Raw genomic sequence first — 23,667 nt, 5'->3', positions numbered from 1 at the left:
TCCTTATGTGAACAAAAAGGATAACGTAAATAACGTAGTTACAACGTCTATTTTTAGTCGCAGATTCCATTTCACTAACGTCTATCATATTCAACATTTCGTCACTTAAAGTATACGATTATTAGTTTATCTGTGTTATTTACGTTATCCTTTTTGTTCACATAAGCTTATATTATACGAGTAACTTTGTATTATATATAATATATTTAGTAGAAATCTTTATAACAAACTAATAAAGTACACATGAATGCTTACAAACTAGAAAACTGTTTATACACATCGTTCAAATGGTTTTGTGAACATGAATGATCGAGTTAATAATTACAAAGTTTGTTATTTTTTTACATAAAAGTCTTATTTTAATTTTGAATTTATAATTTATAATAATAAATTAATGTTTTTTAGAATATATTAAAGTAGTACAGATATATCGATTTTCCATCAACAACTATTTATAAATGATTAGTTCATACAACACACGTGTATATATAATCATGTTGGGTATATATAGATAATTGTGTTTCTATTTACTCAAGTTCTATTAGTGACAAAGACATAATTTTAGGTCAATCAGTGTATAAAATATACCAATTATCTTAAATTGAGTTAGGATGAACGTATGAGTTTCTAAATGTATGTTTTAGTGAGAGGTAAGTTAGCTTTAAATTGCACCAATACTAAAAAATAGTACTGAATATATAGAATTTTATACACATTAGAGGGTTGCTACTACCAGCTTTGACCTCCGTGTAACTCTGCCATCTTTTTTGTTGTATATGAGTATAACTTATGAGAAATCAGTAAGAGATAAAATAGTTCGGGGCAACGCCCGGGTATAACCTAGTTAGCTAACATTTTTGAAGTTTTGTTGCTCGAAAACATGTTAGTGCCTAATTAAAGCAAATTCTCTATATCAATTATTATTATTGTATACTTACGATAAAGTTTTAATAATGCCATTGTTTGTTTAATGCTAGTGCAATGAATGTTTAGAAATGGAAATGCACAAAAAGGATTGCAATGTCGATCATTCGTTTAGTTAATTAGTTTAAGTAACATAGTATTCTTTTTGTCCCCCTATAGACACTTAGAGCAAGGGTTATTTAAGAACTAACAAATAAAAAAAACTCAACAACTATTTTAAACCATACATTTTTTTTTCTCTCTCTTTTCAATTAAATAATATAATTCACCTAAATCATTCAAAATGTTTATCTCACAAACCGTAAATCGTTAGACGAAACAAAAAGCATGAGTAGTCTTAAAATTTCGTCCTCTTTCATTAGAGATCCAATTCGATATACTTTTGACGACTTTTTAATTTTTGTTTTTTTCCTCTTGTACTTGTGTACCTACACATGTGTAGGTACATTGTTTTCGCAACAATGAAGGTTAAAGACGGAGCTCGTCAATCCATGGCGGAGCCATGATGGCTAAGGGCTTTTCAATTAAATAATATAATTCACCTAAATCATTCAAAATGTTTATCTCACAAACCGTAAATCGTTAGACGAAACAAAAAGCATGGGTAGTCTTAAAATTTCGTCCTCTTTCATTAGAGATCCAATTCGATATACTTTTGACGACTTTTTAATTTTTGTTTTTTTCCTCTTGTACTTGTGTACCTACACATGTGTAGGTACATTGTTTTCGCAACAATGAAGGTTAAAGACGGAGCTCGTCAATCCATGACGGAGCCATGATGGCCAAGGGCAGAGCCCGTCAATCCATGGCGGAGCCATAGTGGCTAAGAGTGGAGCCCGTTAGGTAGATCACCCATCACCGGTCACCCCTTATGACTTATCACCCTCTATGACTTATCACCCTATGACTTATCACCCTCAATGACCTATCACCCCCACTAGCTTTGGTTTATGAATATCCTTAAGGGCGAAGCCCGTTCCGAATCATAATTTTTATTCAACTTACACATTTTCAACCTACACATGTGTAAGTTATGTGTAATTTCCAAAAAGAAAACGAAAATTAAAAAGTCGTCAAAAGTATATTGAATTGGATATCTAATGAAAGAGGACGAAATTTTAAGACTACTCATGCTTTTTGTTTCGTCTAACGATTTACGGTTTGTGAGATAAAACATTTTCAATGATTTGGGTGAATTTAATTAACTAAAGAAAGAAAAAGAGAGTGAGAATGTATGGTCCAAATTTGTTCTCGCATTATTTTTTTTTATGAGTTCTCAAAATAACTCACCCCTAGACACTTAAGGTCACTTTCAAAGTATCCAATTAATCAAGTTTTACATCGTTTTCCAATTTTAAATTATTATTTCGGTACTTTCACAATGAATCTTAAGGTGAACCATACATATATTGTAACATTTTACATTTATAATTGTCAGATAATAAACTAATTTCATAAAAAAAACGTCATAAATACATAACCAACCAAAAGCTTGTATCAAGTTAACTAAAAGTTTACCTAATGAACCGTAATTAGAGTTTTTTCACTTAAGATACGACATCTTCATCTCACTGTACATCGTAGACATCATGCTAGTAATAAGTAAACTTAACTCGAAGGGTTCCCACGCGATGGAGCGGTACAATAATGACGGGTATCACGGCGGCTGGTGTTTATGTGTCAAAAAGAGAAACGTGATTATGTGTTTGATGTGTTAATAGTTATTATAAAAAAATGTTTACTATTATAAAAAATGTTTAATATTATAAAACGTGATTATGTGTTTGAGAATATTATACAAAATGTTTAATATACTTAAAATGTGGTGCTAGTTTGTTTTAATGAAAAGTATAAATGATTAAACGCAGACATCACATTCCAAATTAATATTACGTACTTTTGATTTTGAGAACAAGAGAGGAAAGTAGGGATGACATAGTTCTCTAGACCTAATCTCCTCTCGTTGTTGTCCCAAATATCGGTATCGGGAGGTAAATTGAGATCGAAACGTTATTCACTTTTGTTGCTTCACGGAATTTAAGACCATGGTAATGAGAAATGGTATCGAATTTCAAAGGAGACCAGAATCGATATCATGTTTTAATAAAGGGAAAATTACACTTTTGGTCCCTGAACTTGGCGCGTTTTTCACTTTTAGTCACTAAACTTCAAAATTTGCAAATTATACACTGAACTTGTCACTTTTTTTCACTTTTGATCACTGCGCCCAGTTTCGTTAGTTTTGCTCCATTAAGTTGCCCAGATTCGTTAGTTTTTTTTACACTTTTCGTCCTTCCCATTATTCCATAACTAAAATCGATAATCGACAAACTTCAGTGATGAAAAGTGTAATTTACCTAATTTTTTTTATATATACCTCATTCGTCCAGTTTTAAATATTATTATTTTGATTTTTTCTTAGTATTTCTACTTTTAACTTTGACTCTAACATTTTTATTTGTAATATAGTAGTTGGTGTAAATTAAATCAATAAAAAGTATATATAAAAATTAGTTCATTATTATATGTTTTATAACAAATTTATATAACACAGACAAAAATATTTATGGTAAAATCATAAGGCGTTATAGATTATCAGAAAAACCTACAACACGTTACTTTAGATAAATATTACAATATCTTATTTTTATTTTCGTTTATTAATAGTTAATAAAATGAATTAAGAAAAACTATATAAGTTTATTTAACAAAAAAAAAAAAATTTACGGTTAAAATAGACATAAGAAGACTCAAAATTCAAACATAGTCACTAAATAAATCTATCTTTATAAATAAAAATTTCAATAACAATTATTCCAGTCGTTAAAAAAAACAATTACTTCATCTAATCAAACTACTGTATAACCGATAGATAGTAAACTGTAAACATAAAAAATTGTTTCAAAACATAATAAATGAATATGTATTTTCACTAATCGGCCAAAACAATATATAAGACCTGAAGTTGGACCGATTATCGATTTTAGTTATAGAATAATGGGAAGGACGAAAAGTGAAAAAAAATTAATGAATCTGGGCAAGTTAACGGAGAAAAACTAACAAAGTTGACGCAGTGACCAAAAGTGAAAAAATGTGACAAGTTCAGTGTATAATTTATAATTTTTGAAGTTTAGTAACTAAAAGTGAAAAAAGTGTCAAGTTTAGAAACAGACTTTCGGCACCAAGAATGGCATATGACGGTACCACTTCAAGCCTTCAAGGTCTATCACTAGGGGCTAAATGTGAACTGTAAAGCGAGAACATAACAAAACAAACCAGCCCAACTCCAGTCGACTTCCAAGCCGAGCCAACTCATATCCAACTAAAATTAATCAGAATTTAATCAATATCACCAAACTATAGTAAAACTAATCCTATTAAATATATAAGGAGCAACACGTGCTCCAATATCTTGTGCAGAAGATAACTTTTTTTGATTGAGTAAGGTCACTGCATCTTTTTCAAGTTCTCCAAAGGAAGAGAATGAAAAGGGGATAAATCCATATCCAATATCTGCACACTTATAGCCTTATACTTGACCCGTTTACATTGTGCTGCCTTAACCACTGCACGACTAGGCACAAAATCTGTCATACCAGTTTACGTCAAAGACGATGACCATGTCAAATCGATAAATACATCAAACCCCCCATCCCATGAGTAAAACAATATATCAGCTGGGCGTAAGGGGTTGTCTTTATCTCCAATAAGCCCAATATCAACTTCTTTACGAGCAGAAACCCCAGACCGAGAACACATGTCAGCCAAAGTGTCGCGCACCACGTTATGCCGGTGTTTAATATTAATAATACCAGCACACGATACAACATGGTCTCCATTATTATTATTATTATACCTAAATAATCAACTAAATAAGACATAAAACTATAAAAGTATATATACACGATGTATTAATTTATTAGTTAATTAAGTATTTTCACTACAACAAATTTGTCGTTTGTACACATTCTTTAAAAACGCGTAAAATTTTGTTAAGTTGTTCGCACTTAAAAATATGTACAAATAATTTACATTGAAAAGTGGGAAAAGGTTAAAAGTTTCACAATTAAAAGTGTGAAGAAAAATGTTTATACACTAATAAGTGTGTACGATATTAAATTTGTACACGCTTTTAAATGTATAAATCATTTTTCTTCGGGGGTGATTTTTACACACTGAAAAATCATTTCTTTTCTGGTATGTCTACACAAGTGCGTAGAAATCACTCGCGAAGAAATGATCTTCACACTTATAAGTGCATAAAATATAAAATTTGTTTACACTTATTAGTGTAACATTTTTCATCACACTATCAAATGTGAAGCTTGTAGTTTTTTCCGCACTTTTTAATGCAGATTATTTTTACACATTTTTAAGTGCGAACGATTCAACAAAACTTTACGCATTTTTTAACTTTTTGTACAAATAAAGTGTATAGAATTGATTAATTTGTTGTGGCGTGTTTTTAATCTTTTAAATAGAAACTTTAGCTATATAGTTATTGGAAAATATATTTCAAATAACTTATAATTAATTATATTTATATGAACGCATGAACACAAGTACACAAAAGAAAATCAACATAACTAACTAGACAAAAATGTCATCGTTTCATAATTATAATGCTTAAGACATTCATGTTTAATCTATGAGGTTGAAGTTCAATCGTCGGTTTAGCCTTTGTATGTGGTGGGTTTTTTTTAGAGCAAACATTTTCTAGTTGGCTTCTATAAAAAAAAAAAACTACGATAAGAAAAACCAATATATATTCCGAGGAACCAAAATCTATCCCATAACTAAAAGAGAAGATTGAGTGTACACTTAACACCCTTAAAACCCTTAATTTATATTTTTCCTCCTCTCACTCTTACTCCTTTTTGTTTTTTTTTTTCTTTCTATTCCATCTTTATCTTTTTTAAACATAAACTTTATTATTAACAAATAATCTAAAGTCCAATCTATTACATTTTACAATTATTAAAACTATCTTTCTATTGCTTAGTTCCTTTTTTTGTTTTATATATGTAATCATTATCAATTTATTTAATTTGACGGAAATTTTATAATTTATCATAAAATCCCAGAATATATTGAAATGAAATGTATAAGACATATGTTTTGAATCTACTTGTTCATTGAAGAGATAGAAGAGTAGTAAAAGTATATATGTTTCATTTAAATAACAAAGGTACCTATAATGTATCCAACTATTATTTCCGGATAAGAAAATAAAGTGTAATATCTGTGGGACATTCAATTCGGCTGAATACAGCTCGTATTCCACAAAATAATATTCCACGACAACAATCATGTTTTGCAAACTCCATTGTTTGGTTTGGGGGCCATTAATAGCGAAGAGTAAATATGTTATATTGGAAAAAAAGAGTCATTATTATTTTTCTAAATGATATGTTTGTGTTTAACGGCATAGTGTTATATATTCTCATTTCTAATTCTACGTGTGTTTGGTTTACATAATGTTTTTAATTAATGGAATCTTGAAACGGAATTAGATTCCGAAGGAATGAAATTTGATTAAATGTTTTTTGTAATCTTAAAATTCAAGAGAATGAAGGAATCAAATTTCATCCAATAACCCCATGGAGATTTCATCATTTGATGGAATGTTTACATTCCAATGGAATGAAATTTCATCATTTTTTGACAATCAAACGTACCACGGAATGGAATTCAATTCCAATTCCACCAGATTCCATCAAAATCTGTGAATCAAACGCGTCCTAAGGTAACTCTCTTATCTTCGTAAGAATCTCTTTACAAATCCTTATATACTAGTCAATAGGGTTGTCAATTTCGACCCAACCCGAAAAAAATCAGGTTAGGGTTGAGCATTTTCGACCCACCAACCCGTTAACCCGCCAACACACCAGCCTGATTTTTTCTTGGTTGGGTTCGGGTTGGGTTGTTGGGTTGTCAGGTCGACCCGCCAACCCAATATCTTTAAAATAATTGAATTATATATAATAGTTCATACTCCACATTACACTAATTCATACGTCCTATTCTCATTTTTTATATTTCTAACCAAAAGTAACTTCAAATATGAAATAAAAGGAGGATTCAAAATTCTGTGAGATGATAAGTGATGTAGGATGAGACGGTAAGTTTGTTAACTTTGTGCCAAGTATTAACAATACCCTCGTATTTCTTTCTTTTTTGTACCCTTCGTTTTCGGCTTACACCATCAATGATAAAGTTTTATATTGATTGATTTATTCCATTTTATATTTATATATATTTGCTTCTCAGGTCACATGGGTTGGGTCATGGGTTGGCGGATTGTGGGTCAGGGTTGAAATTTCTGATCTGAAACTTTTAGTGGGTTGGGTTAGGGTCGGAGTTATTTAACCCACCAACCTGCCAACCCGAACCCATTGACAGCCCTACTAGTCAATATGTGCATCCCATGTATCGGACATTGAAATTAACATTTTTGTGTTATGTATGAAGAAAAAAAATGCATAGTTACGTTATTTTTTTCCATTATTTTTAAACTATTTATTTATTCATGTATGTTTAAACTACTTGTTCCATCTACCATTTTAAATATTTCTAAGAATTGATGGATGTTTTTTTTTTAACATTCAAATGATCAGAGCCTGTTTATCCCACTTGTCGGCCTCTACGTCATTTGGCAGAATGTCATTCGAATTTCAGGGAACCACGGAAGGAGGAAAACCTCATATTAATCCGCCAAATGACATGACGATAAACATGAATAAACCTTGCCCCCTCAGGATTCAAACCTGGGTTTTCCCAAACCCAAAACCCTCATGAGAAGAATGAGATACCACTGTGTTTTACCTCAGGATAATTGATGGATGTAAGTTCATCATATTATGAAGTTGAAATGATAAAGTAAGGAATTAATTAGGTAACATTTTTGAAGTTTTGTTGCTTGAAAACATGTTAGTGCCTAATTAAAGCAAAGTAATTGCTCAGTGTCGCCTTCTGCGGGTTTTGAGCCCCAATACCTCGACGGTGTATGGGGGAGGTTAAGATGTAGGCAGACCTTACCTCTACCAAAGTAGAGAGGCTGCTTCCCGTTTCTACTTAAATGGTAGAAAATACCCTCCAACCTTTGCATGGGATGAGGATCGAACCCGAGACAGAGGCAAATGTGTTTATCACTGATCCAACCATGCTGCTTTAGTGTCTAATTAAAGCAAATTCTCTATATCAATTATTATTATTATTATTGTATACTTACGATAAAGTTTTAAAATAATGCCATTGTTTGTTTAATGCTAGTGCAATGAATGTTTAGAAATGGAAATACACAAAAAGGATTGCAATGTCGATCATTCATTTAGTTAATTAGTTTAAGTAACATAGTATTCTTTTGGTCCCCCTATAGACACTTCAAGTTTTACATCGTTTTCCAATTTTAAATTATTATTTTGGTACTTTCACAATGAATCTTAAGGTGAACCATACATATATTGTAAAATTTTATATTTATAATTGTGAGATAATAAACTACTTTCATAAAAAAAAAACAAACGCCATAAATACATAACCAACCAAAGCTTGTATCAAGTTACCAAAAAGTTTACTTAATGAACCGTAACTAGAGTTTTTTCACTTAAAGATATGACATGTTCATGTCACTAGAGTTTTTTCACTTAAGATACGACATATTCATGTCACTGTACATTGCAGGCATCATGCGAGTAATAACTAAACTTAACTAGAATGGTACCCACGCAATGAAGCAGTATAATGATGATGAGTATAATGGTGACAGTGGCGGGTGTGTAGGCGTGCGGTGGTATCAGTGGCGATGTAATGAAGGCGGCTGCGGCGCCGACGATTGGTAATGGTGACGGTGGCGGCTAGTGTTTATGTGTCAAAAAGAGAAACGTGATTATGTGTTTGATGTGTTAATAGTGATTAGAGGTATTTTTAGAATATTTTAAAACTGGGGCTAGTTTGTTTTAATGAAAAGTATAAATGATTAAATGCAGATATCACATTCCAAATTAATATTACGTACTTTTGATTTTGAAAACAAGAGAGGAAAGTAGGGAAGACGTAGTTCTCCATACTTAATCTCCTCTAGTTGTTGTCCCAAATATCGGTATCGGAAGGTAAAATGAGATCTAAACGTTATTCACTTTTGTTGCTTCACGGAATTTATGACAATGGTAACGAGAAATGGTATCGAATTTCAAAGGAGACCCGAATCGATATCATGTTTTAATAAATTTTAGAAACGGACTTTCGGCACCAAGAATGGCATATGACGGTACCACTTCAAGCCTTCAAGGTCTATCACTAGGGGCTAAATGTGAACTGTAAAGCGAGAACAGAACAAAACAAACCAACCCAACTCCAGTCGACTTCCAAGCCGAGCCAACTCATACCCAGCTAAAATTAAACAGAATTTAATCAATATCACCAAACTAACTCTAGTTAATTAACTCACTTAACGCTGGTTAAATCTCACACTCACTCTCACACGCGCCCACAAAAACCCAAACCCTTTCTCTCTCACTCTCCACATTTCTCTCAAATGAATCCCGGCCACATTTCCATTTCCCGGTCACCGTTAATTAACAGATTCCGTTAACTCATTTCTTCCAGAATCTTCTTCTCCTTTTCTTGTTTTTACATATGGCTGAAGAAAGAGATAATACTAATAATAATAATAATGTCGGAGGCGGTGGAGGATTGATGATACAGAAACTTATAGATATAATAAATGATGTATCTATCATATCTGATTACAGGTGTACCGTTAAAAAGCTGTTTTCAAATCTTTCGAGAAGATTAAAGCTTTTAACTCCGTTATTTGAAGAAATCCGTGATATTATTAATCAATCTTCTTCCATTCCTTATCATTCTCATCAATCCTTGATTTCATTATTTCAAGCTTTGGAATCTGCTAAGGAACTGCTTTTACTTGGAAGCCATGGCAGCAAAATTTATTTGGTATATATCTATATCTATATGTATATCATATGTTAGGCTGTTAGCTAGTATTTTTTTTTGAAAATAATTTAATTTGACTTTTTAGTTTATTAGATGAAGATCTGGAATAATTATATATATTATTGTATGAAATTTATAAGTTGTATTTCAGAATATTATTGAGTGCCACTTACTTACTTAACATGGCAGGAAACAGAAGGATATCATTATTGTTATGTAGAATTATATTTATGAATACGAAGACTAGTTTTATTACGTTTTAAGGTTAATAGTCTAAAAATGACAGACTTTAATTATGTTTGATAATTTTTACGGCCTTCGATGGTATCCCAGGGTCACAAACTTGTTAAAAAAGGATACATTTCAAAAGTTATATGGTTTCTGGAGACATAAGAAAAAATAAGATGAAAGAATGGATAGTAAATTTATTACTTATGCAATTATAATTAGTTACAAATATGACATTTTAGGCATATGAAAAATTGTTGGTTGAAGTAACTTATGAATAAGCTAGTGGAATATTTTTCTAAAGTAGTATCTATCTATAATACTTTAATAGTAATTTCGTATGCTAAGTGCTTACCTTCATGTTGTTGATAGAATTAGAATTGGACTACTTTTTGTTCTGTTTTTGGAAGTTTTTTGGATGTTTGCCGTTGTCCAAACTCCACCTGTTTTATATTGATTCTGTCCACTAAGATGCTCTATAGATTATGATAAATGTGTCGTTATTCTGAAAGTCCATTGGTGCCTCCATGTTTGGACCAACATGAATTTAGCTAACTTATTTTAATTACTTAGCTTACCTTTTTAATATTTGAAGGTGTAGCGACAAGTAGGTATGAGTAAAGGTGATAAGTCGGTCCTTTTGTGTTTTTTGTTTTTTAGTTTTTATGCAGTATAAAGCCATATTGCATTATTGCCGCACTGTGTTGCTCCTGTTCTTGCCTGGTCTGGAATACATATTCTAAATTTAAGTATTTTTAGATCTTATTTGAAGTACCCAGTAGGCTGGCTACAGGTTGGTCGATTGACGTAGATAAGGCCGAGTTTCCTGAGTCCATTTTCACACTAGTACAGGGACCTTATTTAGTAAAGCGATCAAACCTATGGAAATGACATGATTGTGCTGGTTGAAAACCTTTAGGAGAATTATGTTAGAAATAAAGATTACCAGGATTTCCACTCTACAAGTCGAAAGAAACCCAGTTTGTTATTTCATAAATATTATGTAACCACTTTTTTAACAGAATGCTTATAAATGAAAAAGGCCATATAAACTGCATAATTGTCAATTCACTGAATAACACACGAGTAGTAGATACATACAGAGATCCTAAATCTTGAACATTAGCCGTTGGGTTCAAGGATTTCAAGAAATTTTGATGGAAAGGAATTTGGGATTTTATATGTTAACCGAACAAAACAATGAAGGAAATCAAAATTCCATATCACCAAATTCCTTCCAATTCTGGGAACCAAACAGCCCTAGTTTCAGATGAAATGTACAATTGAATGCTGTAATGTCAACTTTGACAACAGAAAACTGGTGTTATTCTATGCAGGTTTTGGAGAGAGAAGAAGTCATGAAAAAATACCATGAAGTTACAGCTCGTTTGGAACAGGATTTAAATGGCATTTCAGTTGATGAACTTGACATATCAGACGAAGTTAAAGAGCAGGTGAGATTGACACATTTTTTGATCAACACAAGGATGTGATATGACATCTTATTAGGCATTTAATAATATTAAGGGTGCATTTTTCATGCTTTGATTTAGTATATTGGAATGAATATAGGTTGCACTTGTTCTTACTCAATTTGGAAGGGCTAAAGGAAGAACTGATGCACCAGATGCTGAGCTATATGAGGATCTTTCATCCCTTTATAACAAGGATGTTGACGTTATAGAAAATCCAGCCGTTTTGAAGAGATTGGCTGAAAAACTACAACTAACTGAAATAACTGACCTTACACATGAGTCGATAGCATTGCATGAAATGGTTACTGCGAGTTCTGGAGATCCAGAGGAGAGTTTAGAAAAAATGTCAATGTTACTAAAGCGCATAAAGGATTTTGTTCAGACTGAAAGTTCAGATATAAGTTCACCGCCAGGAGAAACTTCTACTCTTCCCGGCTGCACCTATCAAAGAACAATGGTGAAAAGTTCAAAAAACGGTTCCATACCTGATGATTTTCGTTGTCCTGTATCACTTGAGTTGATGAAGGACCCGGTCATTGTCTCAACAGGACAGGCAATGCTCATTTTCTTTTCATAATTCATAGGATGGGAATTTTTAATTTACCTATTAATGGGTTGATCCGAGTTGTGTTTTAGCTCTAACTCATCATCAAACAGGTATTATAAAAAATGAGCTCAAGACATGGTGTGATTGGTGTCAGTCAAAAGTTGCCCTAAGTGTATCTTAAATGCACGAACACTGATAGATCTTTTCATAAATAATACATATTATTATTGAACATTACCATTCATAACACAGATAATTTTGGACCACTAGGATTTAATTAATCCGACTCTGAACCAAATGTTACCCACTTCATCAAAACCCATTTTGACCTGCCTACTTTGCCAGCTATAGTTTTTAACACACTCTAACCATATTGCAATTATGAGGTTTTGAAATATGCATATTTCATTTTGCAGACCTACGAGCGTTCGTGCATTGAGAGATGGTTGGAAGCAGGGCATCGCACGTGCCCGAAAACACAACAAAGACTGACCAGCACCTCACTCATACCGAACTATGTATTACGCAGCCTTATAGCCCAATGGTGTGAGACAAACGGAATTGAGCCACCAAAACGGGCCACTCGGTCTGCTTCTGCCTGCACCCCTGCGGAACGTTCTATAATAGAAAGTCTCATTCGTAAGCTGAATTCCGTGAGTCCTGATGATCAGCGAACTGCTGCTGGTGAAATCCGCCTCCTTGCAAAACGGAATGCTGATAACCGTGTTGCTGTAGCTGAAGCCGGAGCCATCCCACTCCTTACACATCTCCTGACCGCACCGGATTCCCGCACACAAGAACATGCAGTAACCGCTCTTCTCAACCTCTCAATATGCGAGAATAACAAAGGGAGCATAGTATCTTCCGGGGCTGTCCCGGGGATAGTTCAAGTTTTGAGAACAGGTAGCATGGAAGCACGGGAAAACGCAGCTGCTACCCTTTTTAGCCTCTCTGTTATTGATGAAAATAAGGTGGCCATTGGTTCTTCAGGAGCAATCCCGCCTCTTGTGTTACTTTTAAGTGAAGGTACTCAGAGAGGGAAGAAAGATGCTGCAACGGCGTTATTTAATTTGTGTATCTATCAAGGCAATAAAGGAAGGGCGGTGAGGGCAGGCATTGTGCCTACTTTGATGGGGCTCCTTACAGAACCAGAGAGTGTGATGAAGGATGAAGCATTAGCTATTTTAGCTATAATATCAAGTCACCCTGAAGGCAGGTTGGCTATAGGTCAAGCTGAGGCGGTACCAGTTTTGGTGGGGTTTATTGGGAATGGGTCACCGAGGAATAAAGAGAACGCAGCTGCCATTTTGGTGCATCTTTGTTCTGCTGATCAAAAGTATCTGGTGGAGGCTCAAGAAGTCGGAGTTACGGGAGTATTGGTGGATTTGCTACATCACGGTACTGATAGAGGAAAGAGAAAAGCCGGACAGTTGCTAGAAAAGATGTCGAGATTAGCAGAGGTGTTGTGTCAGGCTCATGACCAGACACCGACAGATGCTCAGGGGGCTAATAGCTGACTCTTTCTTCTTTTGGAATTCGTTTAATCTTTTCTGGAGTTGGTTTTATTACTCCACTAATGTAGAAGGGGAAAGATGGAAGGTCAACCACCACCACCACCTGTATCCCTTTGTTCAGTTATAGTTGTATTTTGTTTGCTCAACTTTTTTGTTTTATTTTCTGCTGTTTTTGAAGACGACATACATATGACTGAAAATTGACAGAATCGCATAAGAGAGATGATGAAAGATAGGATTTGTGAGTAACATTCTCATATGGGATTTATGTGGAAACATGTTCTGTTCTCTTTCTCTCTTTTTTTTTCCCTTCTTCTAAAAGGGACATTATAAAATGTCCTATTTTTAGCTATGATATTATATTTTATAAAGTTATTGAATGTAAATATGATATTTCCTTGTGATGGTTTTTGGTATGAAAGCAAGGGTAAAGTATAACTAGCAGATAAGATATTCCTAAATAAAATCTCAAACATTACAAATGGCTGAATCCTCTACTTTCTGTTTGGTGCGTGTTGAGGCAAGAAAGAGAACGGAAGTCTCAAACTTTCTAAATAGAGAAGGGAAGCATCAAACTATCACCAAAACATCCATAATGTCCATTAAAACCATACAAGTTTATCAAGGGAAAACCATAAGTTTTTACAAATTTTTAGACTACCCCTGAAACCACTCACAATCCAACTTGATTAATACTCGTATTTTTATTTTATACCCAATACTTTAAAATTTGTGAGCATATTAATGTGAAAATGCATTGGTTGTTAAGCCTCTCCCAGAGCAAACCTTTCTCGAGCTCTTCCTCTGCTCGTTCTTAAGGACGCGGTAGGGTGGTTGGCATGGGCTCATCCTCGCCCCTTGTCATGTGGATGAGTGGTGTGGCGGTCTACCACCGAATATGCATTTAGAATGTTCAACTTTTTGTAAAAGTTTGATTTTTGCGATATTCTTTTTAATTTTAATTTCACTGTTGTGGTTATGTGACTATCTTCATCCATTGACGGACCTATTGTAGGTAGAGGTGCCAAAACAAACCGGTTTTGGGAGAACCGGTTTCAAAAAACCTAATACCGAACCGAAACAAAACGGTTTCTTAGAAGAAAACTGGTTTGGAACCGATTCTAGCTTTTGGTTTATAGAATCGGTTCCTTACCGATTCCAAATCGGTTCGGTTTCGGTTTTTAGGGAAAAACCGAAAAAAACCGGTCACAAAGTTGACCAAAACCAGTTCCACACTGGTTCCGGTTTGGTCAAAATCGTTTTGTGAGCGCGTTGACCAACACTGGTTCTAGTTCCGGTTGGAACCGGTTTCACAAAAAAAGGATTTTGGGCATGACTAATTGTATTTGTAGGCAGCTGATCGAAAGCGTGATGGAGGCATGTGGTTCATCAGCCCAATGATTGTGGCCCAAAATCCTTCTTTAATTACCTTGGAGTCTTGGACCACCTATGTGCTTTTAAATTTTAAAGGCTATTTGCATCGCCATGCTTTTCTTTATTAAAGCTACAATACAAAATCCATATCTACTCGTCGATTTAATATATGGAATCTGTAGATTCGTATGAAGTAAAGAAACTACTCCGTACTCAATTTGTATACTAGTCACATAGATAGGGAGTCGAAATAGTAGTATTGCAATGCATTTTTCTTCTAACAGAAGGTCCACGATATATACCAATGCATGTACCTATCGTATATCGATATCTCGTAACTTATGATCACACATTACTCTTATCATAGGTTGATCTATATATAAATCTTAATTAGCCCCCTAATAAGTGGATCAAAATAATCATCTCCCATTGTATGTGCCTCTATTTTCTCTCCATCCCTCCTTCCAAGTACTATACAATATGGCTCACAAGAGTGAAGAGTCATATGAGTTGACATTCACGCACTTATCACCAATTCATCACGGACGTAACCCCAGCCCGGTCATGGAGTGATCCAGCCCAATAGTGACGGTGTGTGATGGAGAGGTTAATTGATCCGGCTGATCAAAGTAGGTGATTATGAGGTGATTATGAGATATAATGGTGGGTTGGCATGTGGTATCGAGTGACAATAAAGTTGTAATAAGTGGGCTCTAATATTTTTATTTTTTGAACGACATTTAAATTTCATTAAAAAAAATTGCTAGTAAGAAACTAGCCGGTACAAATAAAACGCAAATCCGATTCAGGATAGAGAACAAAAATCCTACACGTGAAAATAAGATACACATACACGAAAATTACTACTACTAGGTTCTAACATTTAATGTGATGGTTGTATTATCATTAGGGATACAAAGGTAAAAGGATACCGAGAAATGTGTATAGTATGACGCTAACATATGACGATGTGATGTGTGCTAAAAGAGATGCCGAGCCAATTGCTCTTAACCATTATGAAAAGTAGGCTTAAAAAGACTCTAAATTAATACTATATAAGTATATAGCATAAGCACGGCCTAAGCTAAAGAGTAAAGACTCTAGCTAATCTGGCAAGGGCCAAACTCCAAATTAAGTGTGAAGTGTATTTATATTGTCACTCACAAATTAGAATGTCCACAACGTATCACTCATGAAATAGATATAAACATCATCATTAACTAACCTACTTTATGATTAAACCAAAGATGTTTTTTTTGACCCCATTCCACGTTATGTATATCTGTATTATATTATAAAGCAGATTTCGTCAATATTTTCAGTATTGAACTTTAATTTTCAATATTAATTTTAAGTACTTTTCTAAAATGTCCCTCCTATCTATTCTATATTTACCTAAAATAACTATAATAATCTTTCTCTCTCATCAAATCTCAACTATTCATTTTTTTTCTCCCCTCCATAAATCATTTATTCCTCTAATTCATTCAAAATCTTTTATCTCAAAAACCGTAAATTATATGGGTGTTCTTAAAATTTCATGCTGTTTTCATTAAAGATGTCATTCGATATACTTTCGACGAATTTTCAAATCCGAGGACGGAGCCCGTACGGCTAAGGCATTTGACTATCATACTCTATGACATATCAACTCCTATGACCTATCACACTTTATGACATATCGTCTATGACCTAGCTATCAACCCCACCATCTCACCGCCGCAACGCGCGTTACTCACTCTCGTCTTCTTAAAGCATGATATAATGTTGATAGTTGAAAATTGAAATGAAAAAACTAAACATCTATTTTTACACTAACTTTTGGTTATTTACGTACGCGTTTCAGATTTTTTTAGAGTAACAACTTTCAAATAGAACCCAAAAGCGAGGGCTCACTTAGTGAGGTTCGTCCGCTGTTTTAATTAACCGGGATTCGTTACATCCTAACTGAGTAGGCATTTAAGGAAAACCCCACTAAGCCCCCTTGGAACTAATAGAGTTTGAATTAATTAATGTGTCCAGTTAATTATGATTCGAACCTCTGTCTACGGGTAAACTCAAAATGACTAGACCAGCTATATATAAGATGATATACGAGTATATCATTGTCTGATTACGTACGTTTCAGATAGACCTACGTACGTACAACTTGAGATGACAAGATCGATTAGCTAGCTAGGGACTTTATTTTGTTTTGGGTTGGGTACGTATGTACATGTAAGGCATGCACTTTAATTTATTGGGGTGAGGTACGTACGTGGTTTATGTTGGCTCTTTTGATAAAGCAAAAATTAAATTAAATCTTTATCCTTGCCAGTTTCCTTTCTTTTTAGACTATGCTAAAATCACTCTCCAGTCCTTCATCTTCTTTAGCCCTTTTTCCTATCTGTTTATTCTTCACTTTTTAATTTCCTTAATTAATTCAAACTATGCACCACTTTACTTTTTCACAAGGAGAAAGAGATCGAGCTGACAAGGCCTCCCTTAACATATCAACGTCACGTTAACACTTTCTTATTAATACACCTAATTTACTTCGATCAATTCTTCTTTGGCTAATTAACAACCCAGCTCAACATGTTTCGTCTCCCACTCATCGCCTCCTCGACAAATCCTCACGATGAGTCTCAAGGGAGAGGCCGGGTCAACAGTGAGGAGCTTGTGACGAGCTTATTGGAAGGGGCCTAGCTACTTAAGGCTCTCAAAATATATAGAAAGGCGCAGTGAAGCCCAAAAGTACACAGAGAACTAAAGATCTGCATGGGTTTGAGTGACAACTGACAATAGTTGCCATTTTCAAAAGAGATTTGGATCTAGTTCAACTAATTAATGATATATATACAGTAATTATTTAACTTGGTGATTGAGCAATTCACTTTAACATATCATCATCTACTACATTCTATCCATGCATGCTACTTTCTTTCCTTTTTTTAGTTACACAGACACAATGGGCACATGCAACAACCTTTAAACTAGTTTTGTTTAAGGGCCCAAAAATTCAATTTTCTTTTGCTAGTATTAAATATTCATATCATAATATCCAACGATTACAATGTGATATTGTGTTTCTGTTTGGAATTGCTAATTATAAAAGGTATTTTTTTTTATTCTAGAAAATGAGAGAATACGTAAATGATATGGATAAAGGTCCTTATAAATAATACAGTGCAGGGCCTTTAAAATCCATGAAACGGCACTGCTGCCAACTTAGGACATACTGAACTACTGATGAAGAATATATACTGTCAACAAGAACATGAAAGCTGATGATTAAACTAAAGTTAATTGGGGCATATATATATATATGTTGACGATGTTTAGCCTTTTTAATTTATCCTTAGTGGTTGAGCAAGAAGGACCGAGATACATTTTTTTATTTTTTATATATACTCGTATCAGATTCTTCCAAGAATTAATATTTCGAATAAATTAATATATGTTTGTCAGCTGAGTATGCATGTGTGTATATATATACGCATCATACATCCTGTGCAGCCGAAAAAATTATATGCCACCATTGATACGAAACTAGTTAATTCGCTGTTGACCGAAAAACTTACTATTTTTATAGCCTCAGATTTCCAAACGTACAGGTTCAATTAAGGACCTCAGACTTCCAATAGCTAGAAATGTTCAGCTAAATTTAGCTAATGAACGATTATCAGTACACAACATATAGAGTAATTAATTAATAAAGTACGTACGTAGCACACACTTTGAACACAAATTAGTAAAAACATTCCACATAATTAAAGTACAAGTAATCGAAATCTCAAACACAATAAGCAAAAACTAATTAAAAACACCTTGTACTACTAGCTAATTACCACATTATTAATAACCCCACCATTGTTTCTCCGCCAATCTTCAGCAATAATTAATTAATCTTAAGCTAGTGAGACCATTTATCACATATCCTAGCTATCTATATATATATATATCTAGGGTTCCGTACGTCCAAGTTAACTTAGTTGATCGAGAGCTTTAACATTCATTAAAGAAGTTTCCCCAAAGAGCAAGATTATATAAAATGAGTTGTAGGAGTAGAAGAGGTAGTATTGGCACCAGAAAATTCAGCCCAACTATTTCCCACTTGCCATGGTTGTTGATTAGTATTATCCGAAACACCCAAATTAACCTGTCTTGATAAGTTCAGGCCTCGGTTATCTTCAACTTTTACCGGAGGATCTGCTTGAGAATTATCGATGATGGAAGATGCTGCGGGCGTTTCTATTGCACCTCGACTCTGATAGTGAAATAAGTTGGTATTATTATTAGGTACCTCAAAGCCAGCCAAGAAAGGTATTCTCCAATTCTCGCCGTTTGATGACAACATATTACCAAAGTTATTTCCATTTGGGCCACCAGTTCCTAATTGGAAATTACCTATTTCATTTTGAGGATGAAATCCACCAAGATTTGATGTGATATTGCTACCAACACCTCCATATGAGCTCATAATTAAGGGCAATTGAAGAGATGGAGGATGTCGAAGATGAGTACTTGTTGCAATATTTTCAGTACTAGTACACCTTGATGGACTTCCACTTATGGATGACTTAGCCCCCTTTTGGTCACTTGGAGATTTCGACCTCCTGTTCTTTCTTTTGTTATTCCTCCTACAGCCTCCTCCAACCGGAACGTTCCTTAAAGCCCCACCCTGTGTCCAATAACGCCTGCACGTCTTGCAAAAGTGTCGAGGCTGCGTGAGACTGTAGTTATTGTAGTAGCAAAATTTTGTGTTCGTTGAATCACAACGGGGACAGTTTAGTCCTGGCTCAGGCATCGGTAGATTTGCTTGTCTGGCTCGATCCACCATAGAACCCGGTCTAATTGATCCTTCTCCTCCTCCACCGCCACCACTCCCTCCTCCTCCATGTTGAGCTGGCACTATCGGTGAAGGAAAATTAGGGTTTTCAACTCCACCACCGTTTTCTTGTTGATAGTTATTTGATTGTTGTAGCTAGAACAAGAGCACAATTACACAAAGCTTTTAATTAATTAGAAGGTACTTATAGTAACATGGTATATTCAAGAAAGATGAGAATAAATAAAAAGAAGATATTAACCATCTTTATATGTATGCTTTACTCTTTAACTTTAATTCAACGACAAATTAAGAAGAAAAAAATTAAATCACAATTAAAAGGGGAAGAAGTTTAAAGATCATATACTATACCTGTTGTTGCCAATTGTGATGATCTAGAAAGGGTGTAACGGGTGAGAAAACCATGGTTTAGAACTTTAAATTGATCCCTTTTTTTTTTCTTTTCTTTTAAAAAGTTTATGTGAAATGCATGGAATCAAATACAAGAAAATTCCAGTGAAAGGTCTAGAGAGAGAGAAAGAGAGAGAGTAAAGAAAGAAAGAAAGTGAATGAAGCCAATAAAGGGGAGGAGGATGAAGAGGAGTAGAAGGAGGCTTTTGAATTACTTAACATTCTTGGTTTCTTTTTAGAATTTTAAAGAATATAATTTTTTTTTTTTTTTTTTTGCATATCTTTCTAGCTTTTGTATACATTATTATAATTAGGGTTCTTAATTGGGGTGAATAGTAGTGGAAGTTTCTTAGCCATGAAGCTTTCCTATAGACAGTACTACTGTGTGACATCCTGCATGTTAAGTTAGTGCTTGGGTACGTGAAAAAGAAAAGTATGACTCCCTTTCATGAATGTATACACATATATAACGTGTATATCTATATGTGCATGCATATATATGGTGGAAAGAAAGATAGGAAGATAAATTAAAGTGGGTGTGATTGTGATGTATTTGTTTATATTATGTATCTATATGCATGGAGTTGTAACATGAATCAAGAGTTGCGAGTTGCATCTTCTTTTCTCAGTGTTATCTTTAATGAAAATAGCATTGAGTTAGGCTTATTTAAAACTAATAATCTTTTCTAAACTCTTGACTAACCTCTAGGATATAAGGAGTATGGAGATATGTTACACATAAAGAAATATATGATCAATAGAAGTATACAACTAGCTAAATGATCATGTAATATATTTTTTTCAATATTAACTTTTATTCATATAGACATGCACCCCCAACCTAGGCGGTCATATATATAAAACTACCCCAGTCTTTCCATACATGTATTCGTTCTACTTTTAATTAAACCACAAGAATCCCATTGCGTTGATTTGTTGAATGATCCCATCCACATTAACCTTCTCATTTAAGGATCTTTTCCGGCTCCTTGTTTTCCATATACTCCAACATGTCACAATAATAAATACTTCGTACCTTTTAGCACCTTCTGATTCAGACTCCCCGCCACCAATTAATGGCGGATCTTGAACATTTTAACGGTGGGGCCAATTTTGTATTTTTTTCATCGTGATGTTCCGGGTATTATATTATAGTCATGCAATACACTAAATCTTCGTAATAATTAAACATTGACATGTATTCCACTTATCATTTTTTCCATCACCTTCCTTGAATTTCGACGTGATTTAATCTTATGAGTATAATGATTATTAGCTAGGTTAATTAGTTTAGGAGAATATGTTATTACACAAAATTAATTAATACATTATATTATGAACAAAGAGTTTTTTGGCGTTTAATTAAATTAGTACTAGCTTACCCTTTGTTTCGAACTCAAGCCATGGAGTCTTTTAAGTGAAACTCCTACCAGTAGTTATACTAGATAGTTGGTTAATGAACAAAAGGTTGTGCCAATCAAATCAAGAAATTACATAAACACTCACGTCGTAAAAATAAACCATAACCAATAATTATTGATAGTCTGACGTGACAATCAAATCAAGGAATTACATAAACACCATGTCGTAAAAATAACCCGTAATCAATAATAACTTACCTGACACAACATGCTCGTCGATTCGGTCGTTTTATATGCATAATTGCAAATGATGCTAGTGTTTTTGTTGTATGTATATATCTAGGGAGAAGGGAATGAAAGGCTGTTAAACATTTAAATTAGGTGAAAAGTCGCTCACATAACAAGATTCTTTCTATAAGTCTAGTCTCCTTCAATGTCTTCAATTCGTTCTCTTTTTCTTTTTTCCTTTATTTTTCTTGATTACAACACAAACCTTTTTTCTATTGAGGGTAAAAGACAAAGAATATTTGTTTTTTTTTTATTTTGTTTCCATCAACGTTTTATTTGGTAAACTTAAATCTTTTTATTAAAGTGTTTATTCCAAAGTGTAAATTAAATGTATAATTTAACTTATATATCATTCTCGGCCAACCTGGTGGATATTGCAAAACGCAATTTTAAAAACCCAAAAATATATCCACAAGTCTTTAAAGAAAATACTTGTCATAAAATAATGTTTGTAAATTTCAAAATGCGTATGGTGTAAATAAATTAATCAAATTCAAAAATAAAGTTTGTAAATTTCATTTAATTGGTACATGCATTAATGGATAGCGGTGGCTGGATTCGTCAACTCGTCAGCTAGAGATTCAACAGACACACATGTATTTTACCTTTCACAAAAAAGGAAAAAAACAAAAAAATAAAAAAACGCACACAATATTTGAAAATTGTAGTTTAATTAAAATTTTGATATAAATTAAAATTCAAATTTCAGAAACCATCTATTGCATTACATCGTGCGGTAGATTTCTAGTAATTTATAATCGGGTATTGCAAACGTCATTCGTAAACTAGTTTTATTTTTACCATAAGTTTTACTGGGTGGAATTTTTGATATAGATTATATAAAATTTTTATGCAGATTATTGACAATTCTTTAAGTTATTATTAGCGAAATTCTTTCTGATAATACTATTAATTGATTAGTAATGAGTCTTTTATTTGCCCCGTTCATTAATAAGAACTAGCATTTTATCCGTACAATACGGCGACGGTGGTGGTAGCGGCGATGTGGTGTTGGACGTGGTGTGGTGGCGGTGGAGGTGATTGGTAATGGTCATTTTTAATTCATTAAGGGTCGAATGGTCATTTTACATGGAGATATTTTTATGAGAGAGTGTTGAAAAGTGTTAAGAAACAAATTATGATAATTTTTATAAAGTAGTAAAAAATAAAGATAAAACCAGTAGTTAAGTTTATTGACTTTAATTAATAAAAGGTAAGATGCATATTGTTTCTTTCAAATAAGGTTTGCTAAAATATAAATGCTTTAGGCAAAAGCGGGATCCCTTGTCGACCGGCCCACCATTGAGCGCAAAATATGTGTGTCACTTGGTGTTTTATCTCTATAAAACACGGAAAATTCTTTTTAACTTTGATAAGACAAAAGAAATATGATAATGACAGTTTTAAGGATTGTCTTTTAATATCTTAAGTACTAACATAAAAAGAAATACTTTATGTATAAAAAATTCACTTCTTTAAATTTTCACATAATAAAATACAAATTTTAACGCATCCAAATAACTTATACTAATAGCTTTAAATGTTATCATTAACAAAACTTTAAAAATGGATTAAAAACTAATAAGTAAGAATATGGTCATGGAGATTGGAAAACACTCAAAGGGACACATGAAATTGGGTAATTTTTTTTAGCGGCAAGTATATAAAATAAAAGAAATTATTAAATAAAAGAAATCTAACAAATTAAGCATTAGATGCCAAAAGTACATAACAAGTATAATTACAATATCTAGAAACAAAATGAATGACAAATTTCTAG

The 23,667-nt window shown here is 33.5% G+C and overlaps 2 protein-coding genes across 2 annotated transcripts; one reads left to right on the top strand and one right to left on the bottom strand.

Annotated features, from left to right (window-relative positions):
- Window positions 1–9,421: 9,421 nt before the first annotated feature.
- Window positions 9,422–13,931, top strand: LOC122592648 (U-box domain-containing protein 13-like). The gene is made up of 4 exons (XM_043764931.1): window positions 9,422–9,879; window positions 11,445–11,561; window positions 11,680–12,135; window positions 12,546–13,931. Exons 1-4 carry the CDS (start codon window positions 9,562–9,564, stop codon window positions 13,644–13,646), a joined length of 1,992 nt encoding a protein of 663 aa, XP_043620866.1. The 5' UTR covers window positions 9,422–9,561; the 3' UTR covers window positions 13,647–13,931.
- A 4,804-nt stretch (window positions 13,932–18,735) lies between these two features.
- On the bottom strand, window positions 18,736–20,445 carry LOC122593267 (dof zinc finger protein DOF2.4-like). The gene is made up of 2 exons (XM_043765655.1): window positions 20,200–20,445; window positions 18,736–19,983 (listed from the first exon to the last, which is right to left on the bottom strand). Exons 1-2 carry the CDS (start codon window positions 20,251–20,253, stop codon window positions 19,042–19,044), a joined length of 996 nt encoding a protein of 331 aa, XP_043621590.1. The 5' UTR covers window positions 20,254–20,445; the 3' UTR covers window positions 18,736–19,041.
- Window positions 20,446–23,667: the final 3,222 nt, after the last annotated feature.

Source organism: Erigeron canadensis, chromosome 3 (genome assembly GCF_010389155.1).
Source record: "Erigeron canadensis isolate Cc75 chromosome 3, C_canadensis_v1, whole genome shotgun sequence".
Taxonomy (NCBI): Eukaryota; Viridiplantae; Streptophyta; class Magnoliopsida; order Asterales; family Asteraceae; genus Erigeron; species Erigeron canadensis.
This window is presented reverse-complemented; position numbering and strand designations above follow the sequence as displayed.

What these genes read in the sequence shown, in the direction of transcription:
- LOC122592648 (XM_043764931.1), top strand. Translation starts at nt 9,562, where the DNA reads ATGGCTGAAGAAAGAGATAATACTAATAATAATAATAATGTCGGAGGC. An exon ending in ATGGCAGCAAAATTTATTTG is followed by an intron (nt 9,880 to 11,444) that starts GTATATATCTAT and finishes TATTCTATGCAG; the next exon opens with GTTTTGGAGAGAGAAGAAGT. An exon ending in TCATTGTCTCAACAGGACAG is followed by an intron (nt 12,136 to 12,545) that starts GCAATGCTCATT and finishes TTCATTTTGCAG; the next exon opens with ACCTACGAGCGTTCGTGCAT.
- LOC122593267 (XM_043765655.1), bottom strand. Translation starts at nt 20,253, where the DNA reads ATGGTTTTCTCACCCGTTACACCCTTTCTAGATCATCACAATTGGCAA. An exon ending in ATCACAATTGGCAACAACAG is followed by an intron (nt 19,984 to 20,199) that starts GTATAGTATATG and finishes CTCTTGTTCTAG; the next exon opens with CTACAACAATCAAATAACTA.